This window comes from Lissotriton helveticus, chromosome 2_1 (genome assembly GCF_964261635.1).
Source record: "Lissotriton helveticus chromosome 2_1, aLisHel1.1, whole genome shotgun sequence".
Lineage (NCBI taxonomy): Eukaryota > Metazoa > Chordata > Amphibia > Caudata > Salamandridae > Lissotriton > Lissotriton helveticus.
In genome coordinates, this window is record NC_136059.1 from 2126195656 (window position 1) to 2126215723 (window position 20068).

General features: G+C 45.1%; 1 protein-coding gene across 5 annotated transcripts in view; it reads right to left on the minus strand.

Annotated features, from left to right (window-relative positions):
• The window catches only part of VEGFC (vascular endothelial growth factor C), a 551666-nt gene that overhangs the window by 147557 nt on the left and 384041 nt on the right, over positions 1 to 20068 (minus strand). For 3 of the 5 annotated variants that reach the window (XM_078677689.1, XM_078677686.1, XM_078677688.1), the window contains exon 2: positions 3124 to 3337. In XM_078677689.1, coding sequence (XP_078533815.1) covers positions 3124 to 3277 — 154 coding nt within the window. In that variant the 5' untranslated portion in view covers positions 3278 to 3337. Of the gene's footprint in view, positions 1 to 3123; positions 3338 to 4894; positions 4964 to 20068 lie in introns of those variants that run through there. The other 2 variants (XM_078677690.1, XM_078677687.1) reach the window with 2 other exon arrangements.

Consider the following 20068-nt stretch of genomic DNA (forward strand, 5'->3'; position numbering starts at 1 on the left):
TCCCTGTGTCATCTTGTCACGTCACCCTTTTACTGCTTGCTCTTTAGAACACAAGAGCGGCAAAATATGCACCAGCGCGGAGCAGTGGCTGTCACCATCCACAAGAAGAAATTTGCATAAGGAGCGACCTGTAGTAGTAGTAGCTGACAGAGAATGGCCACGTCGATTAGTTTATACAAGTTTAATCCAGGTTTAAGCCACAACATGCTGGATTGATGGCCGATAATACCTATACGAATGGTGTACTTAAGAGAGCAGAGCCGGTCTGTTTAACACCCCCCCCCCCATTCCTTTTAAAAACAAAACACCATTGCAAAGCAAGCTTTGCTACGAGTGCCTCCGAACGATCGTACATCCAATGTAAATCTAATTCAATGAGCTTCATTTCTTTCTTGCGCTCTGCAAGGCACAGTTCATGTCAGTAATAATTGTAAATAGTTCTAGTCTCGGCGTCGCCTCAACATCCCGTGATTCTGGACAAATCATTTAATCTCGCTGGGCCTAAAAAAAAGTGGGATCTGTAATGTAGCTGATGGTGCTCATGCAAACAGTGCACCAATTCTGAGTTTGTGCTATACAAAACAAAAAAACTGAGTTTCAGGCACTATCACCCTTTAAATCAACACATCTAAATCAGCTAAGGGTAAGGGAACACCAAAGATTCAGTCCTACCAAGTTGTTTTTTCCTGGTCCATGTGTGATGTGGTGCTCAAGTTTTATTATTTTCTTTAAATTCTGGGACTTGTAGTCTTGCTCACTCCATTATAAAACAGGAATAAAAGCCTCAGAATTCAAAGAAATCCCTAGATTGGAATTGATGGAAGTGGGAAACTTGGACCCTATGAAGATTCTTTCACATTGTTTTAAATCACTTTTATTGCTGGTATTTGTGCAGCACTTTCAACCATTGTTATGGCACCATGGCACTATTTTCATCTGTGCAGATCTAAAGAGACCATTGTTTAATAATGTGTGTTGTGATTTGGTTATTTGCTGTTATTAGGTATTTCATTCACTCTTTAGTTACAATTGGAATTTATGTAGTAGAAATGTGCATTGGTCTTCACAGGCACATACCATGGTCACATGAACTCTGGTGCCACACAGTGAATGATTTATAGTAATTACCCATATGTTGATCCTGAGCACATATACCATGTGGTTGTCTCTGTCACGATAAATTCGAAGTGTCACAAATTTGGCTACAGAATGTCACTCCTGTGTACACACTGAAACTATGGAAATGACACACATAAGCAAAGTGAAAGCTTGGCAGCTATGTAATCTTATTCACCATGTCTTCCTAATTTAATTTACATTTAGGAGCATGTCATTCAGCCTAACATTACAGTTTGAGACCTCTCCATTGCACAGTGAGTCACTGTCTGCAGTACAATCAGGTTACAATGGGATCTGGAGCTTTGCAGCCCTTTTTAGATCTTAGAGATTCTCGTTGCAGGAACGGGTGCTATTTCTGATTAAAAGAATTCCCTTGTCTTCGGTGCTTGATTTTGCTTGTGAGAAAGTGTCACTCATAGTTGTTGAAATGTCACTCATAATTCCGCTGAAAATATGAAAATGTCACACATAGCCATCTGAAACCTTGGCAGCTATGATTGCATCAGTACACAGACGTGCAGGAACCTGAACTCGCTGTGTCTCGAGTGCAGCTCTCTTATTCTCTCTCTGTAATTGATGCAACCCCCGGCGCACCCCTGCGCGACCCCCCCTCCGGCGCACCCCTGCGCGACCCCCCCGGTGCACCCCTGCGCGACCCCCCCGGTGCACCCCTGCGCGACCCCCCCGGTGCACCCCTGCGCGACCCCCCTGGTGCACCCCTACGCGACCCCCCCTGAGAGACCCCCCCGACGCACCCCTGCGCGACCCCCCGACGCACCCCTGTGCAACCCCTCGGCGCACCCCTGCGTGACCCCCCCGGTGCACCCCTGTGCGACCCCCCCAGTGCACCCCTGCATAAACCCCCGGTGCAGCCCTGCGAGACCCCCCCAGCGCACCCCTGCGCGACCCCCCCGGCGCACCCCTGTGCAACCCCCCGGCGCACCCCTGCGAGACTCCCCCCCGGCGGACCGCTGCACGACCCCCCCCGCGGCGCACCCTGCACGACCCCCCCGGTGCACCCCTGCGTGACCCCCGGTGCAACCCTGCGTGACCCCCCCCCCGGCGCACCCCTGCTTGACCCCCCCGGCGCACCCCTGCCCGACCCCCCCTGTGGCACCCCTGCACGCCCCCCGCCCCACCTTGTGCCCCCACGGGCGAGGGCCCCACCCCCCCCGGGCGACCCCCCCTTTCACAATCATTGCCGTTAGTATTCAGTTAGTATTCAGATATTGCTCACAAAGAATACCACTAGTCTTCAAATAGTGGTCACAATCGATGAGACTACCCTTCATTTTGCTCTTGAAATAGCACAAGAGCTGCAAATAAACCCTAACAGAATACTACTAAGCTTCAAATATGATTCGTCTAGAATACTACTAGTCTTCTTTTAGCATTCAATTGAAGTGTTCAGTATGTATTTGAAGGGTAGTTGAGTAGGACTAGTATTCCTCATTTGCATATTTCGGCTTGTGGGCATACTACTTAGTCTTTGTGAATACTAAATAAATACTATATTTTAATAGTAAATGAATAGTACATGAATACCGCTGTAACCACTGGAATCACACTAAATGAAGATCTTCCATTTTGGTGAGGGTCCTGCCGCAAGCATGAATTCCAGCAGGCATGATTCAATGACTACTATGTGGAATGTTGTCAAGCACTTTAATCTTTCAAAGATTTCTTTAGAAAAGACAGTACAATACTATCATTTTAAAATCTCCAATGTAATGGTATCGAGCATAGGTCCAGGAGGTCTAGATCCAGGCCAGATTTCCGGGGTAACAACACAAACATACAATTACTTGCAATGAATCTAAATGCAACTAATCTTCTCATTCAGTGGTTATCTTAAAATCATGGAATTGATACCGCCATCCAGGATCTGTCCTTCGCACACCTGTTTTAATGCATTAAATATCCTCATCAAATGTTGTGACGTCTTTAATTCTTAACATGACTGTAAAATAAGTTGATATTTATTCTTGTTCTTGCCACACTTACTTTTCAAGATGTCTGGATGATAATGCGCTGCCGCAAACTTGAGCGTTTCCTCTGTTCTGTGGTCGTAGGCTGGGCGCTCCCTGGTGTATTGTGAGCCTCCTTTCCTCAGCTGGCATTTGAACATTTTCCAATATTCGGGATAAAGGACAGTCATGAGCTCGTCCACGCTTGATACTGACCTCAGCTGCTCCTCCAGTTCTTTGCTTGCATGATCCTGTTGGCGAAAAAACAACTCTTTCAACATGAGGCAGGGGATTTAAGAGTTATGGTATGAGATCATTTACTATTTGTTCTGTAGACCACCACCTTGGTTGGACCTTCACAGAGAAGGACACCGATTTTGCTTCATATAAATCGACATGTCAATTCAGTGACTTGTACGTTATTAAATTTAGCAAACAGGAGTAGCACTGCCCGGAAAAATCTAACATTTACATCTCACCCGTGTGGCGATAAGAATGGGGGACAAAAGAGAAGTGCTTGTGCCATAACTCGACACCATAGAATCAGGTACGTTGAAACAATCATTTTAGGGGCACGACAAAACAGTGGAGAGTCACGAGTCACGACCCACAAAGAAGAAGCACATACAAATTCCGTCTTATATTGTATTTCTAAATATGAGGTGAAATACTGTTTTCTAATTAGCAAGCTCTACAAGCAAAGGTATTGCAGATATTACAGTAGGATATTACTTTTTTAATTGTTTGAAAGCATTAGAACAATTTGGTGCAAATGTGGACATTTTAAGTCGGAAACTATTTAAAAAAAAAAAAAGGGTCTTCATGGGAATTTCATTCACGTGAAAAACACTTTAAAAGTACTGTAAATAACATAGATTTTTTTTATTGTTCGTATTTGTGGCGAAAAGGAATGAGTGGGGTTAATTTTAACAGCCTGGATTGGTGAGGTATCTTGTAGCCACACACCCGCAGGCCCTTGTCTCATAGCCGCACACATTTTTGGCCTCACTTAACAGCAGCGGCTGCTGCCAAAATAAAGTAGCGTGACAGCACGAGGGCAAATAAAACAAAAAACACACTTGCCTGCTTTTCCCACTGCCACCCAACTCGGTGCTCCTCTCTCCCGGAAGTCCCTGGCCAGTACAGACTCCCAGATGCTCAGACTCCCACCCAATCCAAACTCTGCTCTCATGCTGTGAAAGCAGCGCCTGGATTAGTCAGGGAGCCCTTGTCTGTACAATACAGCTGGGTGGAGAAATTCTAAGTGGGCATGTCTGTTTGGCTGACTTAAGACGGCCAGCCAAACAGACATGCGCACTTACAAGTGCTCTCCACTCCTCTTCCCATTCCTTGGCTAGAGGATTGGCTGGCCCCGTCCCAGACTCAGCAGCATTGGCTGCCAGTGAAAAATGAAATGATAATAAATAGTTTTATAGTTTTATTTTTCATTCTCCAGTGGGAAGACACTCCTTCGTCATTACAGAGAAGCCACCATGGTCACCTACACAGAACGTTAGATAACAGGTGAGCACTATTGTCTTTGCACTGCACCCACAATACACAACATACTCACATACATAATACAGATACAAATAAAGAACAGGATTTTGGACAGCCCATTTGAGGCATCACATACTGTGATTCAGCTGGCTTTAGGCATTGACTAAATGGGTTTTCTGTCAGTGGTGGTATCAGCACAAGGCAATACGTTGTTGTTAACTTCACAATGTAATTCCATAAATAAACTGCTTTTTTGTCCAATGAAAGTCCCCTCCATATGCGCTCTGTCTATTTCCTCATTTCCTCACCACTCCCCAAACAACCACGCTCATCCATTGCTCCGTCCTGCTCCCCACTCCTCCTTTTTTAAGGGCTAGACAGCTGCAAAGTGGCAGCTGGCTCTCTGCTTGATTTTTCGCACCTTCAAACATTTTATTTTATGAGTTTTAATAAACCATTCTAAAATGGTCATTGACAATGTAGGAACTGTAAATTAATATAGTCAAAATGGCTGCCAGTGCATCAGAACGCATAGACACACAGCAGCCATCTTGCAATAGATATAAGCCATTCAAAGATGGCCGTTGTGTGTGCACATGCATTTTGTAGTTAGAGGCGGAAGCCATGTAGCCTTTTTTTTCTTCAAAGTACCCAGCACAGTCGATGGTCGTTTTAGAACAGGGACGCAATCGAGACAAGTGCATGTAAGAGTAGTGGGGCAGGGGTTTTGGTGGGGGTGAAATCAACAGACGATGAAGGGGGAAAATAAAAAAGAAAGCAAACCACTTACCACGCACTTGCCGCTTGACGAGTCAACAATGCTTTGTGCGCAAAGTATGTGTTTTTTTAAAATGTTATTTTCCCTCGTGGTCATCTGTTGAGTTCACCACCCCAAGCCCGGCCCGCCACACTTCACTGCACCCGCCGCAACTGCAGTGAAGTAAAAATAATCAAGCACTGGCAACATAAAAAGGTTGGCACTTGCCTGTTAAATGCAAGACTTATAGACTTTGCCAATGCTTGACTTACATTGCCTACGGTTTCCACTAAAAACTCACTGAGCCTTTTTCTCATGCATATGTTAGCAACAGAAACATAGCTCCTGACTGCAGCTAAGCATTGTCAGACAAATTATTGTCCAACTCATCTCTTTTAGGTCAGTCGTCTGTGCAACTGCAAGACACAGCCTAAAAGGGCATGGGACTGGCCAAATGAAAGTGTCCAAGCTTGCAGTCCCATAAGTAGCACAGTCCATAGATGAAAAGACAGGGCAAAATGCCATCAACGTTGGAGTTTTGTGGCATTAAAAGTATAGAAAATCATGCTCCAATTATTAAACCGATTTTGTGCACACAAAATCACAACACATATTTTTAAAAACAAGTGTTAGATGCCATTGCCAGCAAATAACTATGTTTTGATCTGTGTCAGACACATGAAAGAAAACAAGTACGATGCGCAAAAGTACACTTTTATGTGTAATAGGTTCTGACTGATTCTAAAATTATGCAGGCCCCAACAACAATGATCAGCAGGGTAAGGTGTGTTTATGTCACCCTTGTCCACAAACCCAAAAAAACTATCACCAGATCCCTAGTATTGAATACAGTTATAGTGGTCTATGTAAAATAAGTACCTTTGTGACCATAAGGTGTGTGAAGATGCTCTCACAATTTACAAGTGATGGATCACTGAGTGATTAGAATGCCAGTCAGACATGGTCCTAATGTGCATTTGATTGGATTTGGAAGAGGTTAGGCATTTACCTAACCAATGAAAGAAAATACTGGAACATCCAACAGATAGGATTTAGCTGACATGTTTCCGCAATAACACATTTTACTTGTTTTTGCACTTGAAATTCTAAATTCAGGTGTGAATATGTTTTCACCATTTCATTATGCATCATTATATATTATATTTATAAAACTGGCAGGATTGTTAAGTTAATTTGCATCAATGCATATGTAGTTCCCATACTGAGTTTTTCCATGAATATCATTCTTGTAGAGTAAAATTTGCCATGGTGTTATAATATTACCTGACAAGTGTCTCCTCTGCAAATTTTGAAAAACTTGTATTGAGGAGTTGTATTAGAGTATTGTTTTCCACTGGTTACCCTCTGAAATGGGATAAGTCAGTGAATACGTTGTCTAAGTTCTTTGTAACGTAGGGTCTTGAGTTGATCATGTACAGAAATGTGGGTATATCGTCAGAGCAACAATCAATGTTGATCGAAGGGATAGGAAGTGTTAGTGGTTGATGTGTGTGCGCATAATCTTACTGAAGACTAAAGACTTTATTGCAAGGGGTTTAACAGGGGTTGCCAGTGGTCCATATGTGACAATATACTAGTGGCCCTTGAAGCTCGTGGTGTTGTGACTGTGCCTCATGGTTGCAGAGGTAGATATAGAGTGCAGATAGGGATCTTTAGAGGTCATGCTTAGTCTCGGAGGCCCAGCCTTTTCCTTTCCCAGAGTGCTCAATAACCTTCCCTGTGCTACTGCCACTCTGGGCAGCAACAAGAGATAGGTGCTCTTCCACATCTGTCCAGATTCTACGATCATAGTGAAAGAAAAGAGTCTTATGCCAAATACAACCACTTCTGCCCAGGTATTCGAAAGCCCATTGTCCCTGAATGTATCATGTTGTACAAGTTGTCAACTGACTCCTTTACTTAAGCCCTCATCCAGACAAATTTTCAAATGCTCATCTCTTCTTTCGACCACCATCCCTTCCAATTATTCATGAATGGACAGTCTATTCTTTCCTTCCTATGAAGCAATCCATGATCTTAGACTACATCTCCGAAACATGTTTCTTCTCTAAAATCCAAACCAATTCAGAATCTCTTGCTTCTGTTCCTGTAGTCTACCAATATTCTCCCTCATCCTCCTTCACTGCATCGTTATCTATTATTGTCACCTCCATCCTATTCTTAATAATCCACTCTTGAGGTCGATCTGACAATTTGACTTCAAAATCATTAACCCCCACTGGCAGAAATTGGATAATTACTTGGGGTGGGTGACTACCCATATTAAGAAATAATTACAGCCCCTGTCAGGGTGAACCCTCAAAGTCACTAAATTACCCTAAGCTAAACACCTTGGTAGTAATGGCACAGAACAGACAAGCTTTTAGGACAATGTGTAACGTAGTTATACAGTGGCAAAATTGTCAAAAAGTTAAAATGCTAAACAATAACCACCCCAAACTAAAAAATAGATTAAATGTATTAAACAAAATGGCACTAAAAGTTTAAAAAAAAAAACAATAAGGGGAACTGGAGATATCAGTTTTTAAGGTTTTAAATAGGAATAGCATCACAAAGAAACAAAGTGACAAGGATAGTCAATTGTTGAGATAGACCGGGGCCTGGGCAAAATTTGAGACTGGTAGAGAAAGTGCGTGGGGTGAATACACCAACAAGGTTTGTCATGGTCAAATATTTTACCCTCTGAGTTAGTCCATTTGGTTGCATTCCACCACAGGAGTGCACTGCTAGAGCCCACTGGTCCTGAGGGGAGGCACTTAGATACTCACAGGGAGTTGCGCAGTAGCCAAAGGCAGGGTCCAGTCCAGGTCCACTTGCCACTGGTCGGATGGGCAGTTACAAGAAACGCCCTCTAACTTCTTGTGGAGTCCTTGTAGCTTTAACAGGAAGTCAGCCTTATGACCCCTGGAGTCAACTCCTTTGACATGGGTACAGGGGGGAGCAGGCCAGTCCTTCACAGCTCCTTTCAGGTCACACACAGCAGGCACAGTCCTCTTCTGTTCTTTCTCAAGCCAAGTAGTGTTCTTAAATGAGTGCCTGTAAATGCCACATTTATTCCAGGCATGAGCTAGTTTGTGAGAATGACTCCTGGGCATGTTAATGGGGTAAACATTTCAGGGGTCAACCCTATCCACTTTGGTTATTTTCAAGATAGTGAATGTCTTTGGCCTCTCTGAGGGCTAGGTGTGTGTGGGAAATGTACCATTGTAGTCCTAGGGCCAGATGTAGGTAATCCCAGATTACCGATTCTTAAATACCGAATCATACCGATTCGGTATTTAAGAACTGGCAATCGGGATGTAGGTATATTTACCTAATTAATTACCGAATCGGTATGGTTCGGTAATTAATGAATCAGTATTTACCGAGTCTGTAATTGTCATTGATTCCTATGGGCCTTGAGGCCCATAGGAATCAATGTCAATTACCGAATCGGTAAATACCGATTCGGTAATTGGGGGAAACATTGAAGGGTGGCAGGGTGTCACTTTGACACGCTGTTGCACCCCTCAATTGTGCATGGGTGCACATGTTGCTGACATACATGCCCTTAGGGCATGTATGTCTGCAACATGGCACAATTTTTAAGGCAAACAAAATGCTTTTTGAAGGGTTTTCAATATTTACCACCACCTTCTAGTTGGTGGTAAATAACGAATTCTTAAACCCTTGTAGCACTGAAAACAGTGCTACCTACATCTAAAATTACAGAATCGGTAAAATTACCGATTCTGCAATTTTACATGGCCCTACATCTCAATATCCACTTACCGGTCGGAAACGGCCGAAAATCGGTATTTTCGGCCGTTTCCGACCGGTATTTGGCTACCTACATCGGGCCCCTAGTGCCTTCCCACAGCTAACACTAAAATCTAGATTTTTGGCAGCCACGGTACCCCTACAAATCCAGAGATAGAGGCCTGGTAGAGCAAACGCAGGGGTTTCCAGCAACCCTAAGCACAGGGTGACTTTGATTGTTTGTTTTTAGGCCATACACAATGCATTACTTTTGTATTGGACATAACTCTAGCTATTATACATGTCACCCTAGAAATGGAGTCCTAACATGTCAGCAGGTAAGGGCATCACTCCCTATCAATTATTATAACTGTTCATGCAAATAAAGAGAGGGGAGGATGCTCTCTCAAAATATACAACGAGCAGTTGGACAGTGTACCAGCAGCATAACTTGAGGAGAATCAGGCACAACAAGCAGTGGCAAAGACATATATGCCTGCATTGGCTGTAAACGTTTTGACATTTCCAATGCTTGTTTTTCTGTTACTGTGTTTATAAAATGTTTTTTGGGGGGCGCTGCCAGGTGCCCAGCAATGCAAACAAACATTGTCTAAAAACAAAAGTATTTGTTAATATAAAAAAGCACGGATTACAAAGGGTACTACTCTGTAAAGTGGGCTGGCCAACAACCTCATGTTATATGTTGACTAGGGTTGAAGAAAAATATGAATGACACAGATAAATTGAGGAAGACGGCTGGCTAAATGCCCCTATAATTGGTGTTACTTACATAATTTTAGCAAAATCAAAAAACATTGGCTAGCATCAGACCTAAAAATTGCAGGGTGTATAGACGGAAACTAAGATTTATTTCGAGGAGCCCCTCAGCACCAGCTCTGCAGGCTGAGCATACTTTCACAGGGGAGAGAAAAACCTCAGTCATTTTGTCCTACAATGAGGTAGAAGGCCTTTGCACTTACAGTCGTCCCTCTTTAGGACATTTTATAACTCTGAGGGTACCAAAGACGTTTTAATGCATGGGCAAAGTGGGCTCTGGCCCAGGGGCCCAGCCTTACAGTTGGCCCCTTGATAAAGCGAGCTCTGCCTACAGAGTGTCTTGCCCTAATTACCTTAAGCAATTCTTAAACAGATTCATTTACATACCGTTGTCTTTTGTTTCATTTTTAATGTGGGTGATGTGTAAGTGTCTATTGGAGAAATTTTTTCGGAGAAATGTGTTTATTTTACATGTAACATCCATAAAAAGTTTCTTTTGCATCAAATCATGAACACACATATGAGAAATGGGAGGGTGCCACAGAGGTTATTTGCAAAATATAAGTAAGCTTATGTTGTGTTACAATAGTGAAAACACACATCACTGTCCCTAAATATTTGATGTAAACACATTTAGAATATAGAGAGTGTGCCTGTGTGCTGTCAGAGACTCGGCCAAAGAGGGCATGAAAGAGCTAAAATTAGATCATGAACTGAAAACTTCCTAATGGGGGCCCGCAAAATATGCTTGGCCCTGGGCTCCCAAAACACTTATACGTCCCTGCCTCTAATATAAAAACCGAGGGACTTATTTATGAGGTCGTACGTCACTTTTACGCCGCTGGTGCGTCACTTTTTGTGACGCACCAGCGACGTAAAAATGGTGCCTTGTCGCACCATATTTACAAAGTAACGCATCTAGGTAGATGCATCACTTTGTAAACCCCTGCGCCACATTATACCTGTGCCAGGTATAATGTATGCAGGGGTGGGGTGTTCTGACGCAAGAAAGAGTGATAGAATTGACGCAGTGAAATCTATAAGATTTCACTGAGCCACTTCAAGGATGCAAATGCATCAATATCTTACGCCTGCCTCACAGCAGGTGCAAGACTGACGCAGGCCCTTTCACATGGGGCTTGCCCCATGTGAAAGGACATATTGCTGGAGTTGCGTCCAATTTGTAACGCACTCCAGCAATGCGTCGGTTTTGCGCCATACAGACATCTGTAACTCCTTGCGACATGATGCGCAATACAGTAAATATGATGCATCAATGATGTCGCAAGGAGGGCGCACTGAGAAGTGATGCATCGCTGCTTTCACGCAGTGATGCGTCACTTCTCATAAATGAGGCCCCTAGTGATTCCCTCGCTAATAATCCAACACTATTTGCATCACAACAGCAACATTGAGTAGCCCCCTGCTGTTGCTGGCAGCACTGTGGCTTCAGGGCAGCAGCTTATACCGTCAGCACCCTGCTTGTGGCAGAAATGTGCCAGCATTTATAGCAAGACACAGCTTGCAATAAGAGCAGCTGTTTTAATCCACACTCATATCATAAAATAAAGCCCTTGCTTCTGTGCCTCGGAGGACCTTAGTCTACTAGTATTACAATGCAGAGGCGCATAGAAGCTATTGGACGACTACAAGGTGCCTTGCAAACACAGACCACTCTTTGGATTCAAATACTCGAGAAAGTATTATTGACATGTGAATATAGTGAGAAAAACCTTACAAAACAAGCATAGTACGAAGCATGTTGTTGTTCGTTCAGCAGCTTTTACAAACTATACAGTTCTCCATGTCACAAGGAACAACAATAAATACGTGCAATGCAGCTAAAACATATGCTGCAAAATCATGTGACCTGGAAGACCTAAGAGGGGGAAGATTATTGGCCATATTTACATTATGCTGATATAGCTAACTATATACACTGGGTCTGGCACTAATACAATTGGGAAACTATTTGTAAAGAATCGTTTACAGTGATCCATACTGGATGTAGCAAGTAGAGGGACACTCCTATGGACCCAAGACACTTTGCTTAAAATATTACCTTTAGTAATGCTCCCGGAAGTGTATTATCTTAACAAAGCTTAATGATGGTAAAATGACATATTCTCATCAATGTTTTGTGCTCCCAAAAGCGTCTGATATATCCAAAGCTGATCGATAGTGGGGCAGTCTTGATGTTGCTGATCGCGAACAAGGAAAAAGTCTCGCGAGGATGTCATTTTGCTTGCTCGTGGTCGCCATGTAGAAAAGTCAGCCCATATCGCACCCGATGCCCAGGCTGCTGGTGCAGGGCGACTCTTCGTTCCCATCATAAATAATTACCAAATGAAGAGACGGGCACTGGAAGTAGGAAAACAAGAACAGAGTTTATTACTCATGAGGAGAGCATGTCATTTGGGACACTCGCATAGTGTCTTCGGGAGGTGCTCTAACAAGTTTCTCTGAGGCTTCGCCTTTTATACACAGGTTTGTGGCACACAGGCATCCTTTATTACAATCAATACATTGTGAAGTATGAAGACATGCCAACACGTGGCTACAGTAGGGGCCCTTATCCTCCATACAATAGGAGGGGGCTGTCACGCAGCTGGGTGTTCTGCTGATTCCATTGGAATGTGTGTGCCTGATCGAATCTCAGGGGGTGGGGTGGCCATGATCAATAGTGGCTTCTTTCAAGAAAGACGAGTGCATACAGTAGTGGGCAATAAACTGTATCCTCGGGCTAAGGGATGACCAGCGGTCCGTGCAAACAATTAGGTTCAGAGGAAGAGGTCATCAAAGGAGGGGTATTCATGGAGGGACAGGAGGTGTTGGTCAGGCGCGGGGTGCGATTCTCAGAGACAGAGTCATGCGGGAGGGGAGGGCTCATGACTTGTGCATGTGAGAGCGGGGGCGGTCAGGGTGCATGGGGGAAGCTTGCAGGGTCAGGGAAGTGTGCCGATGATCGATCGTGAACTAGGAGACCATGATACCTAAAATGGCTGTCGTGTACGTGTGTGCATGGGTCTATGCTAGCGGGATGACACAGTCAGTGTTTTAGCGATATCCGTTCTGCTTACAACAAGGGGTACTGTGAACACAAATGAACGCCACTTATGTACATACACATTGCTATTTTCAACAGTCGCCGCTTTTTTACATAAGCGAGTTCAATTTCTACATAGTCGATGCGATAGGCAGAATGCACTACATGTCAGTTTACATTTGTTGGGTTCTTCATACAAGCCTAGAGATCGGCATAATATTTAGTCGGAGTCAAGAATCAAGGAAAAATGTTCCGACACATTATAAAATCAAGTTCACATTTTCTCTCCAGTGACATCAACATACAGGAAAAAATGCTCTGATACCTTCGGGTCTTGTCAGTACTATAAGAGACTTTTGAAAAACTAACTACATGAGTGACCGATGAAACATTTTAAAAGGCAATACAAAAAATGGTTGAGGGAGGGATTCAATTCGCAAGGGGTGAGTAGAAAGTTCTGGAAAGGGGGAGGGTCTTTGTCGCAATGTCTTTTAACAGAGTCCGTCTTCTTTTGTTGGCGCTGCTTAGCACCGGCGGTGGAGCTATAGGTCCAGCTCGGATTCATCCTTACACGTTGCAGGGTGCGATCAGTCCTCTGCTGTTAGATCACAGTCCTGTTTCCTAACTTATTTTCTTAGCGGTGCCTCAAGCTGGGCACCTGCGTGTCTTTTCTTTTTCCGTGGCAAAAACCTCAGTCTATAGTCAAAGGTTTATATGAAAGAGTTTGTTGAATAATCGAGGGAAGAGAGGGCGGAGTGGGGCCAGATCTTCGAACACACCAAGAGACCAAGGGAGCAAAGGACAATGAGCAGGCAAGCCCAACAGTCGGACTCAAAAGGGGACAGGGACTTCAGGCACGAGTGGGTCAGCAAGTCGAGGGCTTCAAGGTAGCCCTTCATTCTTTCATCTGCCGAGTTTGAAAGTTATGCCTCGTCCCGCGTCTCGTTGCTCTGCGGCTCCACCTTTGGTCGTCACACGTGCTCCATGATCTGTGGCCAGACTGTGCGTTACGTCCAGCTCTTCTCCTCCGGTGATGGTATCTTTGAATGGGTAGAAAACAAGTTTTAGAAAAACTGTCAGGAGAAGACATTTATACATCTCAATTCCGTCCCCAATCCTATGTAGGTGGGGGATAAGTTCATCGGTCACAGTCAGAAGTCGTCATTTAAGGAGTCTGTAGGAGTGCATTGCTTATGGAATTCATAACCCTGTTCGGCGCTCATTCATGACGTACGTGGAGAGAAATTGGACTTTTATACACAGTGTATTATATCAAACTCAAAGTCGAGTCCTTATGTAGAGACTCGCCCTTCCCTTTAACCCAAGTATCAACCATCTTACATCTCCCTTCGGGGTCGGCTAACTCTTGTAAGTGGGGCGTTATCGTCATGAAGAAGGGGGAGGGGGTGGACGTAAAACATGCTCTTCTTGGGGAGTGAACGTTAATCAAGGTCATCAATTTCGCTTTCGAGGGTAGATGACATGAAGCTGGGGTTAATCGGGGGAAACGGGGACGTTTTGGGCAGGGAGCTCTGGTCGATCGGGAGAAGTGGGGTACTCTGGACATCCACCCTTTAGTGCAGAGGAGCGAAGTAATCTGTGCATTGGGAATTGCATTTTTAGCGAACTGAGAAACAGGAGGCCATTGACGTTATAGTCCCCCTTTAAAGGCCAGATTAGGGGACGTTAGTCGTCTGACCCGTCCTTTCTTTCATGACCAACTTGGGTTCTATTGTTTTGCAGAAAGGAGAGGTAGTAATATGGCAAGTTACAGTCGTTTTAGTTCCTGTCAATTTTTCCAAACACCTTTGTGTTCGAGGAAACCCAATTAGGTGTTGTGCCGGGAGGGGCACAACGTTACCATACAAGGAAAGAGGGAACAGGGGGGTTTTAGAGAGTGAGAGAGATAGAGAGAGAGAGAGGGAGAGAGAGAGAGAGAGAGAGAGAGGGAGAGAGGAAAGAGGGAGAGAGAGAGAGAGAGAGAGAGAGAGAGAGAGAGAGAGAGAGAGAGAGAGACCGCACTCAAAGTGGTCCATTCAGTACACGTGTGACATGGAGAGAGAAAGAGAGGGGGAGAGAGAGAAGTGTACAATAATGGGCCATCCAGTGCACACAGAACAACAGGGATTAAGTACTACGGAAATACAGACAGAGGGATGACGTAGATCCATGCATCACGTATACACAAACTCAGGCGGAGAAGACAGTACATGTATTATGTACGAAAATCCAAGACAAAACATAAAACAGTTATTGGCCAAAATTATCCTTTTCTGTATGCTGTGCATTCTTAGCATCCTAAGCTCTTTTTACCTTTTTCTTCTCTTTTAACCGTCGGCTGTCCTTACTGGTGGCTTTGATTGTACACACTTATGCCTTTGCCAATTGGTCATGAACTAACCTGGTCGGGCTAATGCTCACGGTGGTTTATTCGAGTCATTTTTAGCAAATGCGTTTCCAGGCTGAGACAACGGTTGGTGTCAGTTGGAGAACAATGGGGCAGCTTGGACTAGGAGGGTGCGAAGAAGGATGCAGTAGATTTTAAATGTACCTCACCCCAAAATATTCCTTAACCTTCCCTATTTAATTAATTGTGGGGTGCTTATTCATTAGCGCACGTCATTTTAGTTGTACTATTCGGGGTGCCAAGCGAAGTTACATTTTGTGGTTTCCCCTTCAGGCTGCCCTCCCAGGCGCTAAGTTCAGAGAGAGAAAATACTCATGGTTTGCTTGTTGCGGTTAGGTACCATAATCAAACCCTTTTTTTCGTCTCTTTGTCCGTTAGATCACCGTTTTTATACATTGATCGATATTCCGATGTGACCTGCAGAGAGAGGGAAAAAGAAGGGGGCAGGGGCTACATTGATAGACACATTAGCGTGCATAAACCCAGAAAGGCTTTTACTTACTGCATACTCGGCCTATCTCCACGGGATGCAGTCTCTGCCAACTGGGCGTTTTAAGCCCCGGTGGACCGTTAGTGTGACTCTTTTTATACAGGTAGCACATAAAGTATAGGCTAAACACCAGGATTTTTAGCGGTTGCTTTTAGGCTGCACAAAAAGGAAAAACGCACACAACGAAAACTTGGACCCTTCATTTTTGCAATATTTCTACGTACTATACTTTTTAATCCTTTAAACAGTGGTCATTTATTCGAAAATTACCAATTCACACGTGACAACTACGCTTGCTTTTTCCAAAAATCTTTAATAAGAATGTCGGTGCATAAATATGGGCCTACAACCCCGTGGGCCGGCCACGGAGCAGGCTGGAACTGTAGATGTGGGGATACTTTATTAGTAAAAACTTTAGTGGAGTCGGTGGTCGTTTATTTCATAATCTAAAAGTGCGACAAGTGCAACAAAATCATGTCGAGACTTCAGTGTGAGCGAGTGTCATGAGTGTTGGGCTTCCAACTTTCAATAATCATGATGCGCCAAACTTAACAACAATTCATTGTCCGAATGTTCAATTAATACCCATCTGATGTCAATTTACCGTCTGAACACATAATCAGTACCCACCCAATATCAATTCATTGTCCGAACATATAGCCAGTACCCATCCCATATCAATTCATTTCCTGAACTGACAGTACACATCCTGAATCAATTAATTGTCCGAACATATAATTAGTACACATCCTATATCAATTCATGTGGTTAAAAAAACCCTTCATACATATCTCATGACACCAGGGCTGAACAATCGGGGTACAACAAGGAGTTGAAAGTTTCATTTGCATCGGCGCCATTTTGGGTGCGGTCAGGCAGAACCAGGCATAGTCTAAATTTCTACTAACTCGTGGTTGGCCCAGAGCTTCTTTTGGCAGTCCAAAAGTTCCGTTAAAGGGCAAAAGAAAGGATCGGTGGTCTGAACCATCAATCAAAAGGGGAGGGAGGCAACAATGTTCCTACCGGGTCATATTGTGCTTTCACCGGAACTGATCCGAACTGTAGTCTGCAGGATTCTAGTCATTCAAACTGAGGCTGGCGACAGCATGGAAGCGCCGACGTCCTGCGGCTACATTTCCATTGTTCCGTGGGCAATCATGGCAGTCATTCCCCATCGGGGGTATCTGAGGGGGTCGGGGACTCCCGCGGCTCCTCTAGAATCTTCAAGGTCGTGGAGAACTATGATGGTGGAGTCAACAAGTGACCGGGCCATTCCTTCATGCTGGGCCCGCTCTTGCCAGGTCGATCGCCATTTTGAGAGTTCGACAGCTACCGGCGATCGCGGGGTCAAATGAGCGGACGGGCTCCACCCTGCCGGGCGAGGCGTTGCAGCATCGCCACAGTGGAAGAACCCTTTTCCGGGCGCCTGGAGCGCTGAGGGTGCAGCCGGGAAGCCTCCACCTGGGGAGGCGGGAGAGACTTGTTCGCACCGTCTCTCCCTCCCAGTGCACCCCACGGCGTCTCGCTTGACATTTGTTATGGCCGGACCAGGCGATGAGGACGAGGGGGGGTCGGAGGCATGTGCAAGACATCCCCCCCCCCCAGGGTTGTCGCAGCCATTATTGAAGAAAGAAGTGGCGCCTGGCATGTTTTCGGGCCGGGCCTCCGGTGGATGGCGGCCGGACGCTCTTCGCCCTAGCAACAGGAACGGGTCCCTTAGTCCATCCTTGGGACAGACCTTGGCGCTTGGCGCCTCTCCTGGGCCTTTCGTGTAGTGGCCTCTCCACTCCCAGGCCCTCCATGGCATGATGGTCCAGACTGGGAGAGAGAGAGGAGGGTCGAGGACATAGACATTCCCCCCCCTGCAACTCTCCAGGGTTGTCGTAGCAGTCCCCTTGGCCGTGTCCCTTCGGCCTCGGCCTCTCCTCCGGCTACACCCTATGTGATGATCTCCGGCCGACGGTTGGCAGCAGGACCCGCCCTATATGTGTTGCTTCCGGCTGGGCGTAGCCGCAACCCTGTTGCACTTTGGAAGTTTCCAGAATGGGGCGGATGTCTGTTGCTTTGTATCTTTCTCAGGTTGCCGTTATTGGGCGTGGCAGGTGGTGGGACAGACATGTTTGGGGCAGTGAGGGGCGATGAAACCTCGTTGCCTTGTGGCCGTTGCAATGCCACGCTTGGTTTCTCTTACTGTTCTCAGGTTTCTTATTACGGGCTTATTTCTAAAGTTTCTTGTTTCTAGGACAATAATAGATTTTATCATTAAGTATTGTTATCGTTTTCTTGTTCGTTATTTAATAAAAAGTTCATCAGTAGCCTACTGATTTCGTTCTCCTATTCCTTTCTTTCCAGGTTGTTTCATGCTAAAGTTTCTGTTAACAGGATACAGTGATCACTTCGTTATTATTGTATATGTCCTTTTCACTAGGGGTGCTCTCTGGTCGGGCCAGATGACCTACCTCTAGTAAATGGTCCGGGTGAAACTGGCGTATCAATCAGTGGGGAGTAGATAGGCATGACAGGTTACAACGGGGGACAAAGGTCCGCATTACCTACCCTTTCACTACTTGCAAAGATTTTCCTACGTTTATTTGCAAACAGGGAATACCTCCAAAAAGAACCAATTTCCAAACAGTCAAATGTTCGGACAAACAATCAATCAATGAGGAACGAAATAGGTACGACGTGTTAAAGGTTTGCGTTACCTACCCTTCACTATCTGCAAAGGGAGAGAGAATATTCCTATTCTTCCCCGTTTGCAGGCAGAGAAGATCCTTAAGAGAACCAACTTCGAACAATTCAATGCTCGATTCAAACAATCAATCAATGGGGAGAAAAATAGGTATGACGGATTACAATGGGGACAAAAGTCTGCATTACCTATCCTTCACTATCTGCAAAGACTAAACAGAGTATGGCGACTCTGTGCTTGTTTGCAAATAGAGAATCTCTCAGAGACAATCAATAAGTAATACTAGTATTTTCAAACAATCAATCAATCAATTTCGCAATTTGTCGTGTGTCGGACCGGACCATGTGGACAGTTCTTCGCCTTCCTTTTCCAGCGCCCGATCGTTCTCTTTCTCCATGTTTTTACCGCAGCATTCCTGTGGGATTCCAGTCAGGACAATAGGTCACTTGAGAGAGGTCCGTTCGGAATCGGTGAAGTTCATTCAATCGGCAGCCGGACGAGGGCCCTCTCAAGGCAGGTATACTCCAATCATTTAGATGTTCACCTCATCGTCTGGACCTCTCTTACCGGACCTTATGTCGCTGATGGACCCCGCGTTGGGACGCCAATTGTAGAAAAGTCAGCCCATATCGCACCCGATGCCCAGGCTGCTGGTGCAGGGCGACTCTTCGTTCCCATCATAAATAATTACCAAATGAAGAGACGGGCACTGGAAGTAGGAAAACAAGAACAGAGTTTATTACTCATGAGGAGAGCATGTCATTTGGGACACTCACATAGTGTCTTCGGGAGGTGCTCTAACAAGTTTCTCTGAGGCTTCGCCTTTTATACACAGGTTTGTGGCACACAGGCATCCTTTATTACAATCAATACATTGTGAAGTATGAAGACATGCCAACACGTGGCTACAGTAGGGGCCCTTATCCTCCATACAATAGGAGGGGGCTGTCACGCAGCTGGGTGTTCTGCTGATTCCATTGGAATGTGTGTGCCTGATCGAATCTCAGGGGGTGGGGTGGCCATGATCAATAGTGGCTTCTTTCAAGAAAGACGAGTGCATACAGTAGTGGGCAATAAACTGTATCCTCGGGCAAAGGGATGACCAGCGGTCCGTGCAAACAATTAGGTTCAGAGGAAGAGGTCATCAAAGGAGGGGTATTCATGGAGGGACAGGAGGTGTTGGTCAGGCGCGGGGTGCGATTCTCAGAGACAGAGTCATGCGGGAGGGGAGGGCTCATGACTTGTGCATGTGAGAGCGGGGGCGGTCAGGGTGCATGGGGGAAGCTTGCAGGGTCAGGGAAGTGTGCCGATGATCGATCGTGAACTAGGAGACCATGATACCTAAAATGGCTGTCGTGTACGTGTGTGCATGGGTCTATGCTAGCGGGATGACACAGTCAGTGTTTTAGCGATATCCGTTCTGCTTACAACAAGGGGTACTGTGAAAACAAATGAACGCCGCTTATGTACATAAACATTGCTATTTTCAACAGCCAACTTGACATTGAGGACCGCGAGCAAGCAAAAATGACCGCTGCACTACGCATGTTTGCA